Source organism: Podarcis tiliguerta (assembly GCF_965153285.1).
Source record: "Podarcis tiliguerta genome assembly, chromosome: 4".
In the NCBI taxonomy this organism is placed as follows: domain Eukaryota; kingdom Metazoa; phylum Chordata; class Lepidosauria; order Squamata; family Lacertidae; genus Podarcis; species Podarcis tiliguerta.
In genome coordinates this window covers 5326637-5348536 of record NC_139537.1, presented here as the reverse complement: position 1 = coordinate 5348536, position 21900 = coordinate 5326637, and the positions used below count along the sequence as shown (strand labels likewise).

General features: G+C 46.8%; 3 protein-coding genes across 3 annotated transcripts in view; 2 read left to right on the top strand and 1 right to left on the bottom strand.

Annotated features, from left to right (window-relative positions):
* The window catches only part of LOC310676834 (tigger transposable element-derived protein 1-like), a gene marked incomplete at its 3' end in the record, with an annotated part of 1439559 nt that overhangs the window by 472025 nt on the left and 945634 nt on the right, over positions 1–21900 (bottom strand). The window lies entirely within an intron of this gene.
* Positions 991–14552, top strand: LOC310675567 (uncharacterized protein). The gene is made up of 6 exons (XM_083436438.1): positions 991–1108; positions 1853–2345; positions 2716–2797; positions 3082–3164; positions 4097–4223; positions 8957–14552. Exons 2-6 carry the CDS (start codon positions 1944–1946, stop codon positions 10381–10383), a joined length of 2121 nt encoding a protein of 706 aa, XP_083292564.1. The 5' UTR covers positions 991–1108; positions 1853–1943; the 3' UTR covers positions 10384–14552.
* Positions 21609–21900, top strand: part of LOC310675494 (uncharacterized protein) — a 30670-nt gene continuing 30378 nt past the window's right edge. The window contains exon 1 of the mRNA XM_083436169.1: positions 21609–21829. The gene's annotated coding sequence lies outside the window, so the exon portion shown is untranslated. The remainder of the gene's footprint in view (positions 21830–21900) is intronic.

Genomic DNA, 21900 nt, shown 5'->3' with positions numbered 1-21900 from the left:
TTCGTCCAGCCCTTGCAGGAGATGTCAGGGGTTGACCCTGGGACATTCTGCATGCCAAGCAGATGCTCTAGGGCTCCCCATGTTTCACTAGCCTTTCAACGTTATGCTATTAGCAGCAGTGGAGATTCCACCTGCCTCTTTCGAAAGGAGAACATTCTCCTAATCAAATAATAATAATAATAATAATAATAATAATAATAATAATAATATATTTATACCCCGCCAACCTGCCTGGGTTCCCAAGCCACTCTGGGCGGCTTCCAACAAAATATTAAAATACAATAGTCCATCAAATATTAAAAGCTTCCCTAAACATAATAACAACAACCATCCATTTTCAGTCCATTGAATTAGCAATTAAGCATTTCTGGAAAGGGAAATGGCATACTTTGTATATTAGCATAAAAAGCATGCATAAGAAAGTATTACTCATTTATGATGAGAATAGGATTTATTTATTTTGAACTTCACTGGGTTCCTCCTTGGCAGCCAGTGCGATTGTTTCAGCAGGGCTAGAACTCAGGACCCGCTGCCTTGAGGGACATCTAAGAGCAGTTGGGCAGGGGAAAGGTCTCCCTTGGGAGGTGGTGGACTCTCCTTCCTTGGAGGTTTCTAAGCAGAGATCGGACGGCCATCTGCCATGGATGCTTTAGCTGAGATTCCTGCATTGCTGGGGGTTGGACTAGATGACCCTGGGATCCCCTCCTCTCTCTCCACTCCTGAATTCCAGGAGGAGCTTCCTTGCCTCCTGCAAAGCCCTTTTCCCTGCAAGCTCTTCCTCTGGTTTCTGGCCAAGGGAGGGAGATGCTCAGAGTCCAGCCAAGAGCCTCACCCCCAAAAGGATATCTGGGCATGGGCGTAGCCAGGGGGGCAGCTGCCCCCTAAATCCATAAAAAATAATAGAAATCTGAGGCTCTGCCAAGCGAGAGAGGGCTGAGGTGGAGGGACTCGGCTTGGCAAGGGTTAAAGGGAAGTGAGCTGCCTTCCTAGAGAGGCCAGGAAGCAAGGGGGCCAGGTCCTCCAGAGCCAAGGCCCCTCCCTCCCCAGTCCTTTCCTGCTTTGGGGTCTCTCCTGCAAGGGCTGCCTCGCTGTCCCCTCCTGGGATCTGGTGAGTCTCCTCTCTCTCCCCCCAGAGGGTGCAGTGGGGAGAGGGGGGGGGTCCCAGGGCTGCAGCAGGGGAGGATGCCTGGGGGGCCTGATCAGGGAGGGGCCAGGTCTGCCACGCTCTGCTTCCTGGAGATCAGAGGATCCCAAACACACTTGGCCTTCCGCCCCCCCCCCCTTCAGAAAGAATCTCCCTGCTTTAAACAAAGGAGTCCCTGGGACCTTAACTCTGTGTGACATCGCTCAGCGTCATTGCAGAACAGATACATACCTGGCCCTCAGAGCAAAGACAAAGGGACCCCACCCCAGGAGTCTGTCTGGAGAGTGGCAGAGAGTCCAAGTACAAGAAAAGGAGACAGAAGCAGGTGAGTGGGGGGGGGGGAGAGGAACTCCTGAGGACCCCCGGGTGAGGACCCCCACTAGAGCCAAGCATCCGTTTTCACAAAATACAAATGACTCCCTTGTCAGTCAGTTCTGACTTCATGCATTGACTGGAAGGGCAGCAGAAACCAGGTTGATTAATCTCCCAGAAATCCCTTCAGTTGCCTCCACATTTTGCATTGCTAGAAGGCTAGAGACTTAGTTCTTCTCCTCTTCCTCCTCTTTCTTTTCAAAAAGATAGCTCACGGTCTGGGATGCGGTGCAATCCTCACCTGGTTCCCAGCAAGACTCATCCATGCTTGCTCAGGGAACCATTCCCCCTCCCCACACACAAATTCTGTAACAGAACAATGTATTTGCTTTGTAGGATTTGCTACAGCTTCTCATTTAGAAGGGCAGAAGTTGGCATAAGACCAAAGGGTTCCTTCCGATCTCTCAAAGGCTTCCTGAAAGCACAGATGGATGAGCAAGATTCAGCTGGCCCCGAAGCAGGAAGAGGCCATGCCAGCCAAACTGGGAGCAGTGGGGGATTCTGGGAAAACCCAGTGCAGAAGAACCTGGGTGAGGAGGATACCCTCCGCTCAGAGGTGCAGAGCCAGCAGTTGAGGCAGTTCTGCTGCCAGGAGGCCAAAGGACCCCGAGAGGTTGGCAGCCGACTTTACCACTTTTGCCACCAGTGGCTGAAGCCAGAAAAGCACACGAAAGCTGAGATGCTGGACCTGGTGATCTTGGAGCAGTTCCTGGCTGTCCTTCCCCCGGAGATGGAGAGCTGGGTGAGGGAATGCGGAGCGGAGACCAGTTCCCAGGCGGTGGCCCTGGCCGAAGGTTTCCTCCTGAGTCAGGCAGAGGCGAGAAAGCAGGTGAGAGAGACTTCCCTCTGGATACTCCCAAGGGGCTCCAAACAGGACAGCGAACATCCCATAATGGTCTGCTGATGGCCCATCCTTTTTCTGGGAAAGCATCCATAGAATGAGATCTTGCACTCTTCAAGTCTTTGTCATTTCCTCCTGAATCAGGCAGAGGAGAGAAAGCAGGTGAGAGAGACTTTCCTTTGGATACTCCCAAGGGCCTCCAAACAGGACCGAGAACATTCCATAATGATCTGCTGATGACCCATCAGTTTTCTAGGAAAGCATCTATGGAATGAGATCTCACACCCTTCAACTTTTTGCCACTCTCTTTCTAATATTTCTCACCTTTCTGTGTTTTTAATCCGTGTTTCTTTTTCAGGGAAAGGATCTCTTTGCAGAAATGGACCTGGATTCCTGTGAGGCAGAGAGGCCTCCGTTGGACACCAGAAAGAGGCCACTGGGTAAGGAGGAAGGTGGTTTTTCTCCGTTTGGCCTCATTCTGTTGGTTTTCCAACTCATCTGAGGGCTCTTTTCATCTTGTTTTGGGAGGAGACAGTTGGGAAGAAGGGTCCAGAGGAGGGGAGATGTATTTCTGCACAACTAACATATTAAATGGACACAAACGTCCAAATGCTCTCAGCAGGTAAGGCTTTCTCAAAGGCCCATCTGTAGTAAGAGATGCCCTGTTTCACCTGTGAGAGAAGCAGGCACTCCAGGCGTCCTGATCACCTTTTTTCTCTTGCAGGTGACAGAATGATGCCGGCAAGACTTCCTGGTCCGTCTTTTCATGGGGACAGAAGGGAAGCAGCGGCTGTGGAACCAGATCAGGTCAGGGAAAGCTGCCTTGTGGGGACAGAGGCCGAGGGATGGAGCAATGTCATGGACTGGTTGGGCACAGAAGAATGGTGGGAGGATACAGCTGGGGAACCAGGAAGGGAAGATGGCTCAGAGCCCAAGAAGTGGAGGTGGAGGAAGGATGGGTGGTCAGAGGGGGGAGAGGGAGAAGCCTGGGAAGAGGAGGTGTCAGAAGCTGAAGGGCTAACAGGGCTTAGTGAGCTGGAAGACTCTGTGGCAGTGCAGAATCAGAGGCAGAAGAGGAAGGAGGCAAGTGGAAGAGGAAGGTAGGGAGGCAGAGGTGAGTCAGGATAAGGAAGAGCCACCGGTGATTCCCTCTCCTTTTGCCAGAAGCCACCCTCCCTGCTTGTCTCTCAGAGCCAGGAGACCCCCTGCAATGCAGGAATCTCTGCTAGATCATCCAAGACAGATGGCCATCCAAAACAGGCTTATTTGATTTCTAGATTGATCACTGAATGCTCAGATTGGTTTCTAAGCAGTGGACAAATCAGAACAAATAGTGGCCTGGATTCACCTAACCAGCCCCATCGGCTGCAAAATGGGACCTGCCCCCCATTTCTCCCCCTCTCCATGCCTCCATGAATCCCTTGAATTTGGCTCTAGGGCATTGGGAGGGAACTCCCCAGAACAGCTCAGGAGGAGAGGAGAAAGTGGATCCTTCCATTGGGGAAACCGGAATGCTTGCGTAGGCAGAATGACTTGAAAAACAGAATGTGGAGTACCACCTATTGCACAAAGACAAATACCCATTATTAAAACTTAAAATAAGCATCCATATTTAAAATGTGCAGCAAAGCAATCCTATTGAAACAACATCGCAATGTACAGGAAGGAAACAACAGAGCATTGTGTAGCAGATCATATTTCTGCTGTCTCAGAGGAGGACATATCCCTTTTTCATTTAGGGTCCAGTGTGCTTTGAAGATGTTGCTGTTCGTTTCACGGACGAGGAGTGGGCGTTGCTGGATCCTGACCAGAGAGCTCTGCATAAGGACGTCATGGAGGAGAATCGTGGGATCGTGGCCTCTCTTGGTAAGGCTCCCTGTGGGATCATCATATCTGCCTGGAAATTCAAAAAATACCTCTATGAGACCAATCTCATCTATTTTCACAGAGCTCAACAGCACCCCCTATAACACCTGGGAACCTAACACCCCCACCCCCAGTTTTTCCTTTGAACAACCTTCCTGAAATTATTCCTTTTTCTACCAGGATTGGGTTGGTCTGAATTTCCCAGGCCATCTTCAATGTCAGCTTCAGAATTGTTAGGAAAGCTAAGTAGCTTCAGGTTTTTGTTTTTGCTCCTTTTAGTCTTGGGTTGACCAAAGAGCCGACTGGCAGCGAAGCTCAGGTGCTGCCAGCCAGAGAAGAAGCAGGCCTGGGGAGAGGAGAGTTAGCAGCGGAAGGCAGAGAGGAGGGGGAGAGGAACTGTCATCTGAGCTCTGAACAAAGGGGAGAAGAAAAACAGAGACAGAGTGGCAGACAGCTGTGTGAGAGCTACAGGAGTGAGTCAGACGCTGGAATGCAGGAAGCATTCTCTGCCAAATTTAAAGATACTGGAAGAGAAGGTGGGGGCTTCCGTGCTGGGGAAGGGGGAGGAGCTCAGTCTGGGCAACTCCATCTTGTGGGGAGGACGATGAGTAGAGGAGCTCCGTCCAGGTTTGTTGTTTTAGCAATAAATCTGAAATTATTAACAGAGTCATCTCACGTTTGTGGGAGAGACCAAGCCATAACAAGGACTGACATTGGAGATGGAGGGGATGCCATGACTGGGCCAAACAAAATCCATCCCAGAGAAGAGCTAGGCTTATGGAATCTCAGGTAGTAGTAGCAGTGATGAGGATGAGGATGATACAGTGGTACCTCGGTTTACAAACTTAATTTTTTCCAGAACAGGTACCACTGTAGTAATAATAATTTTTTGTAATGGCTTGGCTCTCCCACAGAAGCGAGACACCGGCAGTAATTATCTCAGGTTTATTGCTCAAACACATAAATCACTCCGGAGCTCCTTCACTCCGTGTCTGACTTCCAAGTTTGCAGTTGCCAAGTCTAAACTCCGCCCCTTCCTCTTCTTCCAAGAGGGGGAAAAACCCTTTCACTTCTGCTCTTTCCCCTCCTCTCACTGACCTTTTCGCGCCTTCGAGTTTTTGGGCTAGCTATTCCTGGCCTCTCCCCTTCTGTCTCTGAGCTAAGATTGTATTTTGTGGATCTCTGCTATCTGCTGCCTGCTCTCTGTTCTCTGAAGCTCTGCCACTCGGCTGCCCCTCCTCCCGCTCACATTCCAGTTTCCTTATCTCTCTTTGCCTGCTTTCATACATTCCAGCCTCTGTCAGCTCCGGAACAAAGCTGACATTTTTATTTCTACCCTACCCATCAGGCTGGGTTGCCCCAGCCACTCTGGGCGGCTTCCAACACATATATGAACATGAAACATCAATAATAATATTCTGATCCCATACAAAAAGAACATTAACTTAAAATGAACAACTTATACTAGTGGCCAAAATTGTGGAACCCTTTTGTGAAAAGTTTGATGGCTCATAACACCACTTTTCTGTGGAGTAATACCATAAAATTATATATCAATGGAAAGATAATTTAATGAAGAATGTAATGTAATGACTTTTATGAAGGAGTATTTATTGGAACAGTAGTCATAAAGAAAAAATGTGATAATTTTGGTAACCATTGGTAACCTTTAGCTTTAATTACGGCCTTACAACGCTTTCCCATGAAGTGAACCAAATTTTTAGTTCTGCACCTGTAAGAATGTGAAACCAAGATTGAATTATTGCCTCTGTTAATTGGGCTTTATTCCTGGATTGCTTCTAACAAAGAAGTTTCTTTAGTCGGCTCCATAGATTTCTGATTGGGTTAATGTTTGGGCTATTCCCAAGCCATTCCGGCAGTGGAATAGGATTATCTTGAAAGCACCTTTTTCACACAGCAGCAACAGGACATGGAGCTGAGTCCTGTTGAAATAGAAAATAAATATATAAGTAGGAGGGCGCTGCTAGGGGCGCCTTGGAAGATGGCGGATATTAACATCTATCCAGCTCGCATGAGGTAATTAGAGGCTGATTATGGGGAGTAAATCAGTCTCCCTCATCTCTCCAGGGGGGAGAGATGCAGTTTTCACCCGCTGTTGCCATAAATCACCCCCGAGTTCGGAAGAAGGAGGGGGTGAGGCACTGGGTGCACAACTCTCGGCGGGCCTTGGAACTCCTCCGAAGCTACTTCCAGGAGCGAAACTAGTTGTGTTACTTAAAAGGAAAAAAATTGGTGAAAGATAACACAGGCTTCAAGAGAGGCAGGAGGTTTTTATCTGCTAACGATTTTACCACTGAAATGAAGAAGACTCAGACGGAAGATTACATCAAAGAACTACAGACATGCTGGTATGTGGATTGGAGTGCAACGGAACTAAAGGGGAGGGGGAATGACTTTTTATCTTTTTTTGCTCTATGTGATTAACTAATAACCCTCCCTCTTAGAATATCCATCACAGCAACTAATTGGCAAATGGGACTAAAAAGGAACTGTGTAGGAATAATATGAATTTAAAGGTTTTACTCTGTAAAGGATTTGGAAAGAAGGGCTCTCTTTGTGATGCAGTTAGAATGGAGATTTGATACGAGACCTGTGTTGCAGGAGGTTTGGTCTTGGGGAGGGCGAGCCGAAGATTTATTACTTTCAATGAGATTGTGAACTGGAAGGGGCAGCCCTCCTGGAAAAAGACTAATTTACGATGCATCAGGTCAGGAAAGTTAAAGAGCGAGCTTTTGGACTGTATTTCATCAGAACAACAAGATGGCGATTGCTTGCTCGAGCGGAAATGCCTGGATTATTGGGATTTACGAGAGAGCAGTACAAAGCCCACACAGAAATACAAACAAGACTGTTTCTTTCAACCCACTTGTGGAGCAATTTGGAGGTGAATGAAAAGGAAAATGAGTAATGACAAGGATTGAGAAGAAGGGACTGGAAATATCATTCTTAATATAAAAGCAGCAGAAAATATTTGAGGATTGGACTCCTGCCGATCAAGAAGCATGGGTACCCCCCAGAAAAAATTATAATTTGGAAAATAATACATGAAACTTAATAAAAATTATTTATTTTAAAAAAGAAAGTAAATATATAAATAAATATTTATATAAATATATAGTGGTACCCCGCAAGACGAATGCCTTGGAAGACGAAAAACTCGCTAGACAAAAGGGTTTTTCGTTTTCTGAGGTGCTTCGCAAGACAGATTTTCCTAAGGGCTTGCTTCGCTAGACGAAGCAGCCCTGCCTCTCCTGTCATGGCGACGGTCACTGCACGCACGCACGCTCGTTTCCCCGCTCCTCCGGCTCCCTCCCACCTTCCAGCTGACGGCCGACTTTCTGGCTGCCTTGCGCCGCTGCCCACCGCCCTCGCGCGCTCCTCTCAGAGAGCCGTTGCCACCAGCAGCCAGCGTTGCAACCAGAGTCGCGCTCCTGAGCCCCGCCGCCCTCCAGCAGCCGCGTCGCGCGGTGGCCACAAGCGCGGGTGAGTCTGAGGTACCGGCTGCGGCAGCTGCCCTGCTTCTCCCCGCCCCTCCCCGCCGTTGTTAGTGTTTAACTGCAGTGGTGCTTCCCAAGACGAAAAAACTCGCTCAATGAAAAAACTCACGGGACGAATTAATTTCGTCTTGCGAGGCACCACTGTATATAAATGCTTCAGTATCCGAGTAAAGATCACCTGTGGAAGGCTTCAGTTTGGGCTAAAGTATTTCATTTTTTATTTGGGGGCATTTCCATTCCCATTAATGACGAAAATTCTGCCCATACCTTTTGCTACCATACAACCTCAGATCATCACACTATCTGGGTGTTTCACGGTTGGTGTAATGCAAGTAGCATGTAAATCTTCTCTGATTCTTCCCCTTGTGTATTTCATGCCATCACTACCAAGCAAGGAGATTTGGGTCACATCCCTCCAAAAACATTGTCCCATTGTTCCACTGTCCAGTTAACATGGGTTTAATCTTTTCAACCTTTGCATGAGAGATTTTCTTTAGTCGTTTAGTCGTGTACGACTCTTCGTGACCCCATGGACCAGAGCACACCAGGTCCTACTGTCTTCCACTGCCTCCCGCAGTTTGGTCAAACCCATGCTTGAGAGATAACAATGGCTTTTTCCTTAGAATTCTAACATTTAGAGCAGTCCTTGCACTCAACTTCACATTACATCTCACCATGTCATCTTGTATACACCAAAATGATTTTCTTCTCTCATGTAGGGACAGTCTCTCCATTCTTTGATCGTCACTTGCCTTTGTGCACCTTTTCCTGCCTTTACCAGTCTGATTTTATAGTTGCTGAGTCTCCTTATACCTCTTCAATAATATCGAAATGCCAGCTTTGGTTAAGTTTTCCCCAATTTTCATCTAATTTCTTCATAACTGTAGCCCTGTTCACTTAATACTACAATTTTACATCGCTTTCTGGGTGACCAGAAATGGCTTTCTTTGTGCCATTTCTATAATTTTATTATGTTTTACAACCTCACTAAATGAAAGAACAAAAAAAAACCCCAACCAACTTGACCGCAATCACATAACACACACATGACCACTACTGTATATTAAACAAACCAACATTCAACAACTCATCAGGACATAATAATAAATATGATGGTTAATGATAAACAACACAGGTAATGAACACAAGCCCAACTTCCTTCAGTTCTTCTCCATTTGTTCCTGAGGCTCTAATCCCTTTTTGTCTCCATTGCAGATTGTGATGAATCGAAAATTGAGAACAAAGGTGACCACGATAAAATCCCGAGAGAGGAGAAGCCACGTAAAAAATTAGACTGTGGAGAAAGCTGCAATCAGAGCTCCCATTCCACTTCCCATCAACGAAATCTCATTGGAAAGAAACTCTATCAGTGCATGGAATGTGGAAAAAGCTTCAGTCAGAGCTCCTCTCTCACTTCCCATCAAAGAATTCATACAGGAGAGAAACCCTATCAGTGTGTCGAATGTGGAAAGAGCTTCACTCATATCTCCCATCTCACTTCCCATAAAAGAATTCATACAGGGGAAAAACCCTATCAGTGTGTGGAATGTGGAAAGAGCTTCAGTCAGAGCTCCCATCTCACTTCCCATCAAAGAATTCATACAGGGGAGAAACCATATCAGTGTGTGGAATGTGGAAAGAGCTTCACTGATAGCACCTCTCTCACTTATCATCGAAGAATTCATACAGGGGAGAAACCCTATCAGTGTTTGGAATGTGGAAAGAGCTTCATTCAGAGCTCCTCTCTCATTTCCCATCACAGAATTCATACAGGGGAAAAACCCTATCAATGTGTCGAATGTGGAAAGGGCTTCAGGAAGAGCTCCGATCTCACTTCACATCGAAGAATTCATACAGGGGAGAAACCCTATCCGTGTGTGGAATGCGGAAAGAGCTTCAGTCACAGCCACAGTCTCACTTCACATCAAAGAATTCATACAGGGGAGAAACCCTATCCGTGTGTGGAATGCGGAAAGAGCTTCAGTCACAGCCACAGTCTCACTTCCCATCAAAGAATTCATACAGGGGAGAAACCCTTTCAGTGTGTGGAATGTGGAACAAGCTTCAGTCACATCTCCAATCTCACTTATCATCAAAGAATTCATACAGGGGAGAAACCCTATCAGTGTGTGGAATGTGGAAAGAGCTTCCCTGAAAGCTCCTCTCTCACTTCCCATCGAAGAATTCATACAGGGGAGAAACCCTATCAGTGTGTGGAATGCGGAAAGAGCTTTAGTCACAGCCACAGGCTCACTTCCCATCAAAGAATTCATACAGGCGAGAAACCCTATCAGTGTGTGGAATGTGGAAAGAGCTTCACTCAGAGCTCCAATCTCACTAAGCATCAGAGAATTCATACAGGGGAGAAACCCTATCAGTGTTTGGAATGTGGAACGAGCTTCACTCAGAACTCCAAACTCACTTCCCATCAAAGAATTCATACAGGGGAGAAACCATATCAGTGTGTGGAATGTGGAAAGAGCTTCAGTCACAGCCACAATCTCACTTCACATCAAAGAATTCATACAGGGGAGAAACCATATCACTGTGTGGAATGTGGAAAGAGCTTCAGTCAACGTCCGAATCTCACTTCCCATCAAAGAATCCATACAAAGGTTGGAAAAACCATTATACAGATTTAGGAGCCAGGCAAATCCACACTTTTTTAACCAGGCCTTTGGCTGATTGACATTTAGTGCCCTTTTAAAATGTGGTGTTTTGTGTTTTTATTTTGTTTTTTTATGTTGTAACCATCCTGAGACCTGTGGGTGTAGGGAATAGCTGCCAACTTTCTGCACCACCTAGAGTACCCACAGAATTGTGGCTTCTACTGGCAACACACATAGGAGAACAAATGAAAGACAAACACAATGAGCAGGCAAAAACCTGGAAAGGTCCATACCAAATGGATATCCGGTGTGAAGAGGTCACTTTCCCCACTGCTGAACAATGCCACAGGTAGAGGAGATGGAATGCTAGAAGTGTTCTCCGGGGCAAGGGGAGCTGCTGGGAAATTGAACTACAGGCTCAAAATATTACTTTTTTAAAAAGTTGCTGCCATTATAGTCATTACAGGCAGAAAGCTGGAGGGTGAGCAGGCCCAGGCTGTGCTGCACCCAAGAGTGGGGGTGAAGAGAGAAGGGAGAAGTGAAGAAACTGAAAGCTTTTTCTTCCTGATGCATTTCTGGTGCGGCTCTGAATTCCACCTGATCCAGAATTGTCCAGTGGAGCCACAGGATGTCTCCAAGGCCGTTTTCTGTGGCAACCAGATAACAGGAGCTGCCAAGCATGGGAAGCCTCGAAAGGTCTCAAGGAACCTGGCAGAGACATGTTGTCACAGTATCATTTGGCTGCTGCTATGGCAAAAGTGAAAAACTGTGACCAGGGCCACGTGCTGAGCTGGGTGATTGACAGTGGGGCCAGTCACCACCTCATGCCATCGCTATCTAGTGGTTTTTTGTGGAACTGCAAGGCTGTGAAAACTGGAAGAAGTGTAACTCTTGCAGATGGTTCCAAGTGCTATGTCTGGCTCTGTTTATTGTTCTTTTTTACAGGCGGAGATTGAGGCCTATGTCGTTCCAGAGATGCAATGCTGTTTGTTTTCTGTTTCCTCTCTTGTCCACGTTGGGTTCAAAGTGTGTTTTGAAAATAATGTTTATTCCATTTCCAGACGTGGGCGACAACTGGTCAGTGTTGAGTGCAAAGACAGGCTGTGCTAGAAACGCCTATTGCAGGTAAAGGTCCCACTGAGGATGCACAAGCACAGTGTGGTAACCTTCCCATTCATGATGGGTGCCATCATGGCGTTTGGCACCGGAGAATGTCACATATCAACTGGGGGTACATGAAGAAGATCCCAGGGTGCACTGAGGGGTGCAAGATGAAGGCATGTGACAAATACCTGGAATGAAGGGTGCCTTCAAGAAAGCCAAGGTTCAGACGTGCTCTTATCCTAGGTCTGACAGGGTAACCACAAAACCTTTTGAGCTAGTCCATGCAGACCTTTGGGGCCCTCTGCCAGTTGCCAGTCTGGGCGGGGCCAAATTTGTGCCATCTCTGGTGGATGATTATTCCAGAAATGGGTGGATTTTCTCTCTGAAGCACAAGTGAGAGGCCGCTGCTTTGGTGAAAGACTGGATAACGGCAGTGAGAACTACTGTTCTTACTGCGGGTCAAGAGCTTTCAATCAGATCGCAGTGGAGAGTTCACCAGGTCTGCATTGCAGAACTTCTTTGTGCCAGAAAGGCATACGCCACAGGTTGACTGTAGCAAATTCTCCTCAGGAGAATGGAGTTGCAGAATGCAGGTAGAGAATGCTGCAGGAGGCAACCGAAGCCATGCTCTTTGACACAGGGTTGCCCCAGCGGTTTTGGGTGGAAGCGTGGAAATCCACATCGTTCACTCTGAACCATTCTTACAGTTCTGTAGTAGGGGACACGCCCTATTTTCTGCTGCACAGCAAGAAGCCCAAGGTGCATTTCTTCCATGTGTTTGGATGTGAGGCTTGGGTCCTTGTGCCAAACACAGAAAGGGTGGCCCTAGGTCCCAGAGAATGATCCTTTGTGGGTATGAGCCAGGGACCAAGTGGTGGAAGGCAATCAGTCTAGGATTCTAGTCAGCAGGAGTGCTGAGTTCTGTGAGCAGAGTGGGTGGAAATGCATACATGGGAATCCAGACATTCTTTCAGAGAGTCTGCTTGACTCTGCTGATGAAGGAAAGGTAGAAACTGATCCTGCTGCTGAGGCTCAGAGTCCCAACCCAGAGCAGGAACAGGAAAGGGCATCTCCTAAAGCTGTTAAGCTAGAGCCAAAGAGTGCTCCTCCTCACCCACAAGTCCAGTTGAGAAATCCAGAAGGCGCAGTAAGTCAGAGGGGGAGTTATCTGAGAGCAAGGACACACTAGTTGGCCCTAGTGGGTCAGAGGGGGTACCTGAGGTTGTGCTGAGGTGTTCAGCTCACACTACTAAAAGAAAACCACCTGAAAGGTTTGAGGTCACTAGTGTGTGGATTGGTGTGGCTCAGTGTGAACCAGAGAGTTTTGAGGAAGTTCAGAAGTTGCCTGAAGAGGAATCCAGGAAGTGGCAAGAGGCAATGCAGAAGGAAATGAACTCAATGGAGTCTCTAGGTGTGTTCTCCATCACGACGCTGCCAGCAGGCAAGCAGGCCGTGAGCAGCCACCGGGTTTACCGTCTTAAACCCACAGCAACTGGAGAACTGCAGTATAAGGCTAGGCTGGTAGCCAGAGGGTTTACGCAGTGGAACAGCTGCCTTACACTGAGGTGTATGCTCCTACTTCCAGAAGTGAAAGTCTGTGCATGCTCTTAGCCATTGTTGCACAGAGAGGTCATCAGGTGCATCACTTTGATGTGGATGTAGCCTATTTGAACTCAGACCTCCAGAAGGATCTGTACATGCATCCTCCTCCAGGGCTTGAGAGCAATAGGCCAGATGCAGTGTGGAAGCTTCATAAGTCCATTTACGGTCTGAAGCAATCGGCCAGGAACTGGAACTTGTGTCTGAATGAAGCCTTAGAGAGCATGGGTTTCAAGAGGAGTCTTGCTGATAGCTGCCTGTACCTGAAAGGGTCAGGAGAGTCACAAGAGGTGGTCTTGATTTTTGTGGATGATACAATCTATGTGGCAAAGACAGGGAAACAGGTTCAAGGGTTTGCCACAGAGCTTGGAAAACATTTCCAACTCAAAAACCTAGGTCCAGTGAAAGTTTACCTAGGTGTCCAGATAGATAGGTCCCAGGAAGCTTCTTTCTCAGTCAGAAAGGCCAGATTGAGCAGTTGCTTGAGAAGTTCAGAATGTCTGAATGTGCAGGGGTCAGTACACCCATGGAGACAAGCTACGTGAAAGACAGCTAGGGGAATGTGCCGAGCTCGAAAACACTGAGATCTTTCAGTCAGCTCTGGGTAGTTTGCTGTATCTCTCCCAGTGGAGCAGACCAAACATACGGTAGCATTTGCTACCAATCTGCTCAGCAGGGAAGCTACAAGGCCAAGTGTGAGTTCCTGGAATAGTATCAAGAGGATGCTGGGTTACCTGCAGGATACCAAAGATTTCTGTCTCAAACTGTCGGCTAAGGGTGAAACCAAGCTTACATGCTGGGCTGATAGCAACTGGGCAAATCTGGAAGCCAGGAAGTCCGTGCCTGGGATGGGAATAAAGTTTGAGGACACTCTAGTTGGGTGGAAGTCCCAAAAGCAAAGTCTCATTGCGCTTTCCTCTACTGAAGCTGAATTCAGTGCGTTGTCAGAGCTTTGCAGAGAACAACACGAGTTTTACACGTGTTTGGTCCAAGAAATCTGTGGGGATTGTTGTTTGTCCGTCACTGTTTCGGAGGATAATCAACCCTGTCTGAAGTTGGCAGAGTCTGGGCAGTTTAAGGCCAGAACCAAACATTTGGACATACGTTTCCAAAATGTGTGTCAGAATGTCCAGTCAGGCTTGGTGATGCTGAAGTACTGTCCAAGCCAGCAGAATCTGGCAGATGGGTTTACTAAACCTTTGAGTTTCCAGAGGCACAGTGCATTCTGTGCAGGGTTGTTTTGGGGGTAAGTGTTGATGCTTACGAGCCCCAGCAGTGCAGGACAAGAGGGGGTGTGAGGAGAATCAGAGCTTACAGGGTTAAAACAACTCAGAGTCTTGTGCCCACTGAGGGGTGGAGATCCCTACATCCGGGATCTGTTATTTGTCTTTCTGCTTTCATTTTCTGACCAAGACGAAGGGAGTAGCGATATCTGCCGCTCCCAGAACGGATGATTTATTTTTGCTTCTGTACATAAATAAAGCTGCTTAGATTAGAAAGTGGCTGTATATAGACGCTGTTTTCTGCATGCTTACACACACAAGCACAAAGCTGTGTTTCTCTGCTACAAGTCCAGGAAGCTGAGTCGCAGCGTAAGAGTACCAGACTCCACAGGCTCTGGATCGCAGAGCCTAACCCCACAGTTCCTAAGGGACCAAAAAGATAATTGCAGCCTGGATACACTTGCCCAATTCAAACTGAGTCCAATTAGAATTTATATAGCTCCATGGTTCTCAACTTTTTTTTTTTTTAATATTTTTTATTAGGAACTTCAACAGCAATTTATAAAAAACACATCATCCTCTTTCCCCCCATTCCCCCCCCAGAAAGAAACCCCCCCTTCCCACATTATATTATGACCTATATCTTGTGCCCATTTAATCATGACTGATTTCACCTCTTCATATTTTGTTTCCCATTCTAGCAGAATACTATATGCACCTTTCAGCAACTTCACTTTCCCTTCTATGACTTACTTTTGAAATCTAGATGTCGTGTAGCTAAATCCTTTCTTATTGTCTTCTTTGTATATTTCATGTAGTTGCCGATAGTGTAACCAACTCTGAAAATGGTCTTTTATTTCCTCGTAATCTCTTCGTTTCCATTTTCCTTCTTGATCCTTTAACAAGTCAGCATACGTAAGCCACTTTCCTTTCTTTCCAAATGGTTTGAGCAGTAAAGCTTCATGTGAAAGCCGCTAAGGGGGCTGCTGTTCTAACAAATCTTTATATCTCTCCCATACACTCATTAGTGATTTCAAAATTATATGGTTATAAAAACTTTTATGTACCTTCCCTTTCACATGCCATAAATATGCGTGCCAGCCAAATCTATTGTCATGTCCTTCCAATTCTAATGCTTCTTGCTTTTCCAACTTCACCCATTCCCTAATCCATATCAGGCATGCAGCTTCATAATATAATTTAAAGTCTGGGAGGACAAAACCGACTCTGTCTTTTATGTCTGTGAAAAACCATTCTAAAAAGGGCAGTTGTTCAAATTAGTCATTTTAACTCTTTAAGGGACCATTCCTGCTAAATCAAAGCATATACACCTTCATGTATCTGCTGTTTAATGGATCCTGAAGCTTTGTCTTTGTGAAGTGAATTTGAAACCATTTAAAAATGGATAGAGAAGGTTGGCACACTGCAGAGTGCCAGGTGGAACAAGGAAATGTGGTCATAAATTGATCTAATCTAAATACTGGACTCCGCAATAGCCTGATCTATTAGAAAGCTTAAAATGCATGAGAATCCTCCATTGGGGTGTAGGCAACAAGACACTATACATTGAACATAAAAACAATTATACACAAAAATTGGGTCCCCCCTTTGTGGAAATAACATAGTCAGACACAGCATTCCTACATAATAACACACAACATACTAATGAAATCTCAATTGCATATCTTGAGGCAATCGTGATCTTTTACATATCTTTTCAATCCTGGGGCACAGAGTCTTGAGGTTTAAGAGGTGCTTGCAATTCAACTTTCCCCCCTTTGTCAGCCCCCCCCCCCGTCAGTCTATATCCTTTGGAAAGAGAGAGCTGTGGCCACTCTGGTGTCTTTTGTTGTTGTTGCTGCAGGTAATAAATAGTGTTGTGGTCACAAGGAATTGGGCTGAGGGTTTTCCATCCTTGGGTTTGCGTTGACATCTGTAGAAGGGATATCCTGTAAGCGGGGGGGGGGGGGTGGAGGACTTTTGGGACTTAAAGAGACAGTTATAAAGGTAAGAGGTAAAAGCCAAAAGGGGGAGAATCTACTTCAGTTCTCTTGGGAAGCTTCAAACAATAAAAATCTTGGCGAGTTAAGCATTTTATTCATTTCAATATTATGATCACATTTCCATATAATTACGACTGTTATTATATGCTAAAAATACAAAAAAGGAAAAATATAAAAGGAAAACAAAAGTAAAAAAGATAGATTACCAGCTAAACAAATTTTTCCAGACAAAAAATAAATGGACTTGACAGAACAACAGCGTTTTTTTGTTTTTTGTTTTTAAATAATATTATTAAATAATACAAAGATATTATCAAAACCACACAGATTGTTACTGGACTGGAACCTTAAGGACTAGGAGGTGAAGGAGGTGATGGTGAAATGGGCACACGATTGTGGCTATCCAATGAAGATGAAAAATGGGGGAAATTATGAAAAAAGACTTAAAATTCACCACATGCTATCTGATTTTTAGATGGTACCTGACCCCATCCAAATCAGTCAAAATAAATAAATATCAGCAATAAATGTTGGAGATGCAGACAAAATGAGGGAACCTTATTCCACATGTGGTGGACATGTCCCCAAAGGGTAAATAAAATAAAATAAAGTAAATGCTATTTATTTTAAAGAAAACCAAAGCTTTCCTATTTGATATTCTAACAATAAGCATACCAAATGAAAATAAAAGAGTGTTTCTTTACACGACAATAGCGGCTAGGATGTTAATAGCAAAATACTGGAAAATGAGTTAATATCAACAAAAGAAGAGTGGTGCTAGTACCTTGAAATGGCCACAATGCCAGAACTTCCAAGAGACTGAGATCTACTCCCAGTAATAAAAATCCTGCCAGTGATCTACCCATTGTCTTTGCCCAGAGTTCTTTTCTCAGGGAGCAGTGACCAGAGTTGTGGATCGACCACTAGATCATTTAACAAATTAAAATTATAAAAACAATTGTGCTATAAAAGTACATACCATATATGAAGTATCAAGATAATAGAACTTATAACATAGTGGTTTCTGCAGTGAACAACAAGTCTTAACAATGTATATAGACAGGCGCAGCATTGATTTTAGTTACAGGTGACAGCAATCTGCAGCTGCAAGGTTTTCTTCTTTAAGTGACCCCTTTAAAACAACAAATGTAAAGCAAACTTGATCCATACACAGGTTTGTTAATTTGTTAAAATATGTTGAATTGTGACATTATATTCATTTATATTACTTAGAATATGTACAACGAATGAAGCCCATGAGAGCGAAATAAGGCATTATGCCGAAAATCCTTGTCAACACTGTGGAACTGTAATAGGCTCCAATTTGGACTTTATGAACGTATGTGGAACATAAACTACCAGACATTTGGTCTTTCGAATGAACTGATTTATTGGGACTTCCGTCTATATTATTGCAATTTATGTGTTGTTTATGTGCAAGATAAAAATTTGGTATTGTGATAAGAATATATAGAAGAGTATTGTTTATGTGAATGCACAGCCGGTTACGTCTTGTGTGTTGTACATTCAAGGAACAGCATTCCTGACCCAGATTTTCACAGGAAGTCCTTAAGATGATTCCCCTTTCAAACAGGATACGTGAACCTAGGCCAGTATGGTCCTCCTCTCCGGCAGATGGACAACCCCTTCCCCAAAGCCCCCCATTTCCCCATGGGGGTCCCCCACACCACCCATCACTCACCAGGATGGCTTTGGCCGTCTCCTGCTTGGAGCACTTCTGGGTTCAGAGCCCCCTGAGCTGAACTGCCTGGCAGTTCTGAATCACCTCTGGCAGCTACAGCTGATCTTCCTCCAGCAGCTGAAAGGCAAAAGTCAGTTACTCACGAAGGGAGGGCTTCTCCACAGTGCAGAGTGGGGGGCAAGGAGGGCAGGTCTGAGTCCCTGCTCTGGTTCTCTCCAATGCTCACCCCTGGGGGAGGGATGCGCAACTGCAGCACATCTGCAAAGAGAAGGACATGGGGACAGGTGAGTCCGTCCCTGAGCACCTGGCAAGGCTATTCCAAGAGTTTCCTCCTGGATTCAAAGTCCTACTGCAGGGGAGGAGGGACATCCCAGGCCTTGGGGCTAATCCTGGCCTCCTTTAACCAAAATGTGGCTCCCCAAGCCAGGGATAGGCAAGCTAAGGCCCGAGGGCCGGATGCGGCCCAATTGCCTTCTCAATCCGGCTCGTGGACAATTCAGGAATCAGCGTGTTTTTACTTGAGTAGAATGTGTCCTTTTATTTAAAATTCATCTTTGGTTTATTTGTGGGGTATAGGAATTCGTTCATTTCCCCCCAAAAATATAGTCTGGCCCCCCACATGGTCTGAGGGACGGTGGACCGGCCCACGGCTGAAAAAGGTTGTTGACCCCTGCCCCAGATGGTCAATATCCAGTTCCACTCCACCCTTTTAAAATTTAAATATCAAAACAGATCCCAACTTTCAGGGTATGTACTGTATTATTCGCACCATAGGGCACACCGGACCATAGGGCGCACCCAGTATTTAGGGGGGGAAATCAAGAAATAAATATCCCCCCCCCAGCCCCAAAGAGCAGCGTACAGGCTGCACACAACCTCTCCCTGCCGGAGGGGTTGAGCGGGGCTATGGCACAGGCAGGATGGATCCCACTCACTGTTTTGGCTTCCTCTTTAGCCCAGCGCACCCTCTCCTTGCCAGGAGACGCTGCACAGGGCTAAAGAATCCATAGCCCCGTGCAGCCTCTGCTTGCCGGAGGGGTTGCGCACAGCTATGGAGGAAGCCAAGGCAGAGAGCGGGATGGATCCCGCTCGCTGTTTTGGCTTCCCCTTTAGCCCCGTGCAGCCTCTCCTTGCCGGGAGATGCTGCGCAGGGCTTTCCTGGCTTTACTGGGAGGTGGGGGGATTCCCTCACCTCTCCCAAAAGCCCGCAGAAGCTGCACAACCCCTTTAAAGAGATCGCGGCTTCTCCTGGCTTTCCTGGGAAGTGGGAGAATTCCCCCACCTCCTGCAAAACCGGCAGAAGCCGCGCGCACTTTAAAAGGGCTGCACGGCTTCTCCTGGCTTTCCTGGGAGGTGGAGGAATTGCCTCACCTCTCGCAAAAGCCCGCAGAAGCCGCGCAACCCCTTTAAAGAGATTGCGGCTTCTCCTGGCTTTTCTGGGAGGTGGGAGAAGGGACTGATGCAGCCAGTCAGTCCCTTCTCCCTCCTGTGGAAAAGCCCGCAAGAGTGCACGGAGCTTGTGTGCGGCTCTTGGGGGCTTTTCCCGCCTGCCTCCCCCCTGCATTCGCTCCATAGGACGCACACACATTTTCCTTTGCTTTTTAGGAGGGAAAAAGTGCGTCCTATGGTGCGAAAAATATGGTAAATCACATGAGTGGAAAGACTGCTGCTCCACTAGCATAAATAGGACTATACTTCCTTCTCTCACCTTTAAAGTAAACCTCCGCCAACCTCAGCTTCAACACTTCCCCATCCCTGGGCGAAACCCCCTGGCCTTTCATCGTTTACCTCAGCACAGTGCGGGGACTGACTGAGCGGGTGGCGAGATCATTTCAGCCTCAGACACTTGGCGGGTTCTGAAATGCCTGTGCAGGCCAGATTCACGACCCTGGAGGGCTGGATTCGGCCCAGGGAACATAGTTTGAGGACCCCTGGTCTACAATGACTGGGACATTCTGCATGCCAAGCAGATGCTCTAGGGCTCCCCATGTTTCACTAGCCTTTCAATGTTATGCTATTAGCAACCATGGAGATTCCACCTGCCTCTTTCATTTTAATAATAATAATAATAATGATAATAATATATTTATACCCCGCCAATCTGGCTGGGTTTCCTCACCCACTCTGGGCGGCTTCCAACAATATATTAAAATAAAATAGTCCATCAAATATTAAAAGCTCAATCCGGCTCACGGACTATTCGGGAATCAGTGTGTTTTTAGATGAGTAGAATGTGTCCTTTTATTTAAAATTCATCTCTGGGTTATTTGTGGGGCATACGAATTCGTTCATTTCCCCCCAAAAATATAGTCTGGCCCCCTATATGGTCTGAGGGATGGTGGACCGGCCCATGGCTGAAAAAGGTTGCTGACCCCTGCCCCAGGCTGACTATACCTCCTTCTCCCACCTTTAAAGTAAACCTCTATGTAACGAAACCAAATTGATCCAATTCTGCCTTCCTCCTCCAACCTCAACCTCGCTCTTCAAGCCAAAAGACAACACTTCCCCGTCCCCTGGTGAAACCCCCTGGCCTTCCATTGGTAGAGCCGCCACCACGCCAGTGGAGTTTACCTCAGTGCTGCGCGAGGAATGACTAAGCGGGAGGGGAGATGCTTTCAGCCTCAGACACATGGCGGGTTCTGAAATGGCCGTGCAGGCCAGATTCACGACCCTGGGGGGCTGGATTTGGCCTGTGGGACATGGTTTGAGGGCCCCTGGCCTACACTGACTGGCAGCTGCTCCCCAGAGTTTCAGGCAGGGATTTCGTCCAGCCCTTGCAGGAGGTGTCAGGGGTTGACCTTGGGACATTCTGCATGCCAAGCAGATACTCTAGGGCTCCCCATATTCCCTAGCCTTTCAACGTTATGCTATTAGCAACCATAGAGATTCCACCTGCCTCTTTCGAAAGGAGAACACTCACCTGATTAATAATAATAATAATAATATATTTATACCCTGCCCACCTGGCTGGGTTCCCAAGCCACTCTGGGCGGCTTCCAACAAAATATTAAAATACAATAGTCCATCAAATATTAAAAGCTTCCCTAAATATAAAAATAACAACAATCCATTTTCAGTCCTTTGAATTAGCAATTAAGCATATCTGGAAAGGGAAATGGCATACTTTTGTAAATTAACATAAAAAGCATGCATGATAAAGTATTACTCATTTATGATGAGAAGAGGATTAATTTATTTTGAACTTTGCTGGGTTCCTCCTTGGCAGCCAGTGCGATTGTTTCAGCAGGGCTAGAACTCAGGACCCGCTGCCTTGAGGGACATCTAAGAGCAGTTGGGCAGGGGAAAGGTCTCCCTTGGGAGGTGGTGGACTCTCCTTCCTTGGAGGTTTCTAAGCAGAGATCGGACGGCCATCTGCCATGGATGCTTTAGCTGAGATTCCTGCATTGCTGGGGGTTGGACTAGATGACCCTGGGATCCCCTCCTATCTCTCCACTCCGGAATTCCAGGAGGAGCTTCCTTGCCTCCTGCAAAGCCCTTTTCCCTGCAAGCTCTTCCTCTGGTTTCCAGCCAAGGGAGGGAGATGCTCAGAGTCCAGCCAAGAGCCTCACCCCCAAAAGGATATCTGGACATGGGCGTAGCCAGGGGGGCAGCTGCCCCCTTAATCCATAAAAAATAATAGAAATCTGAGGTTCTGCCAAGCGAGAGAGGGCTGAGCTGGAGGGACTCGGCTTGGCAAGGGTTAAAGGGAAGTGAGCTGCCTTCCTAGAGAGGCCAGGAAGCAAGAGGGGGCCAGGTCCTCCAGAGCCAAGGCCCCTCCCTCCCCAGTCCTTTCCTTGCTTTGGGGTCTCTCCTGCAAGGGCTGCCTCGCTGTCCCCTCCTGGGATCTGGTGAGTCTCCTCTCTCTCCCCCCAGAGGGGGCAGTGGGGAGACGGTGGGGGTCCCAGGGCTGCAGCAGGGG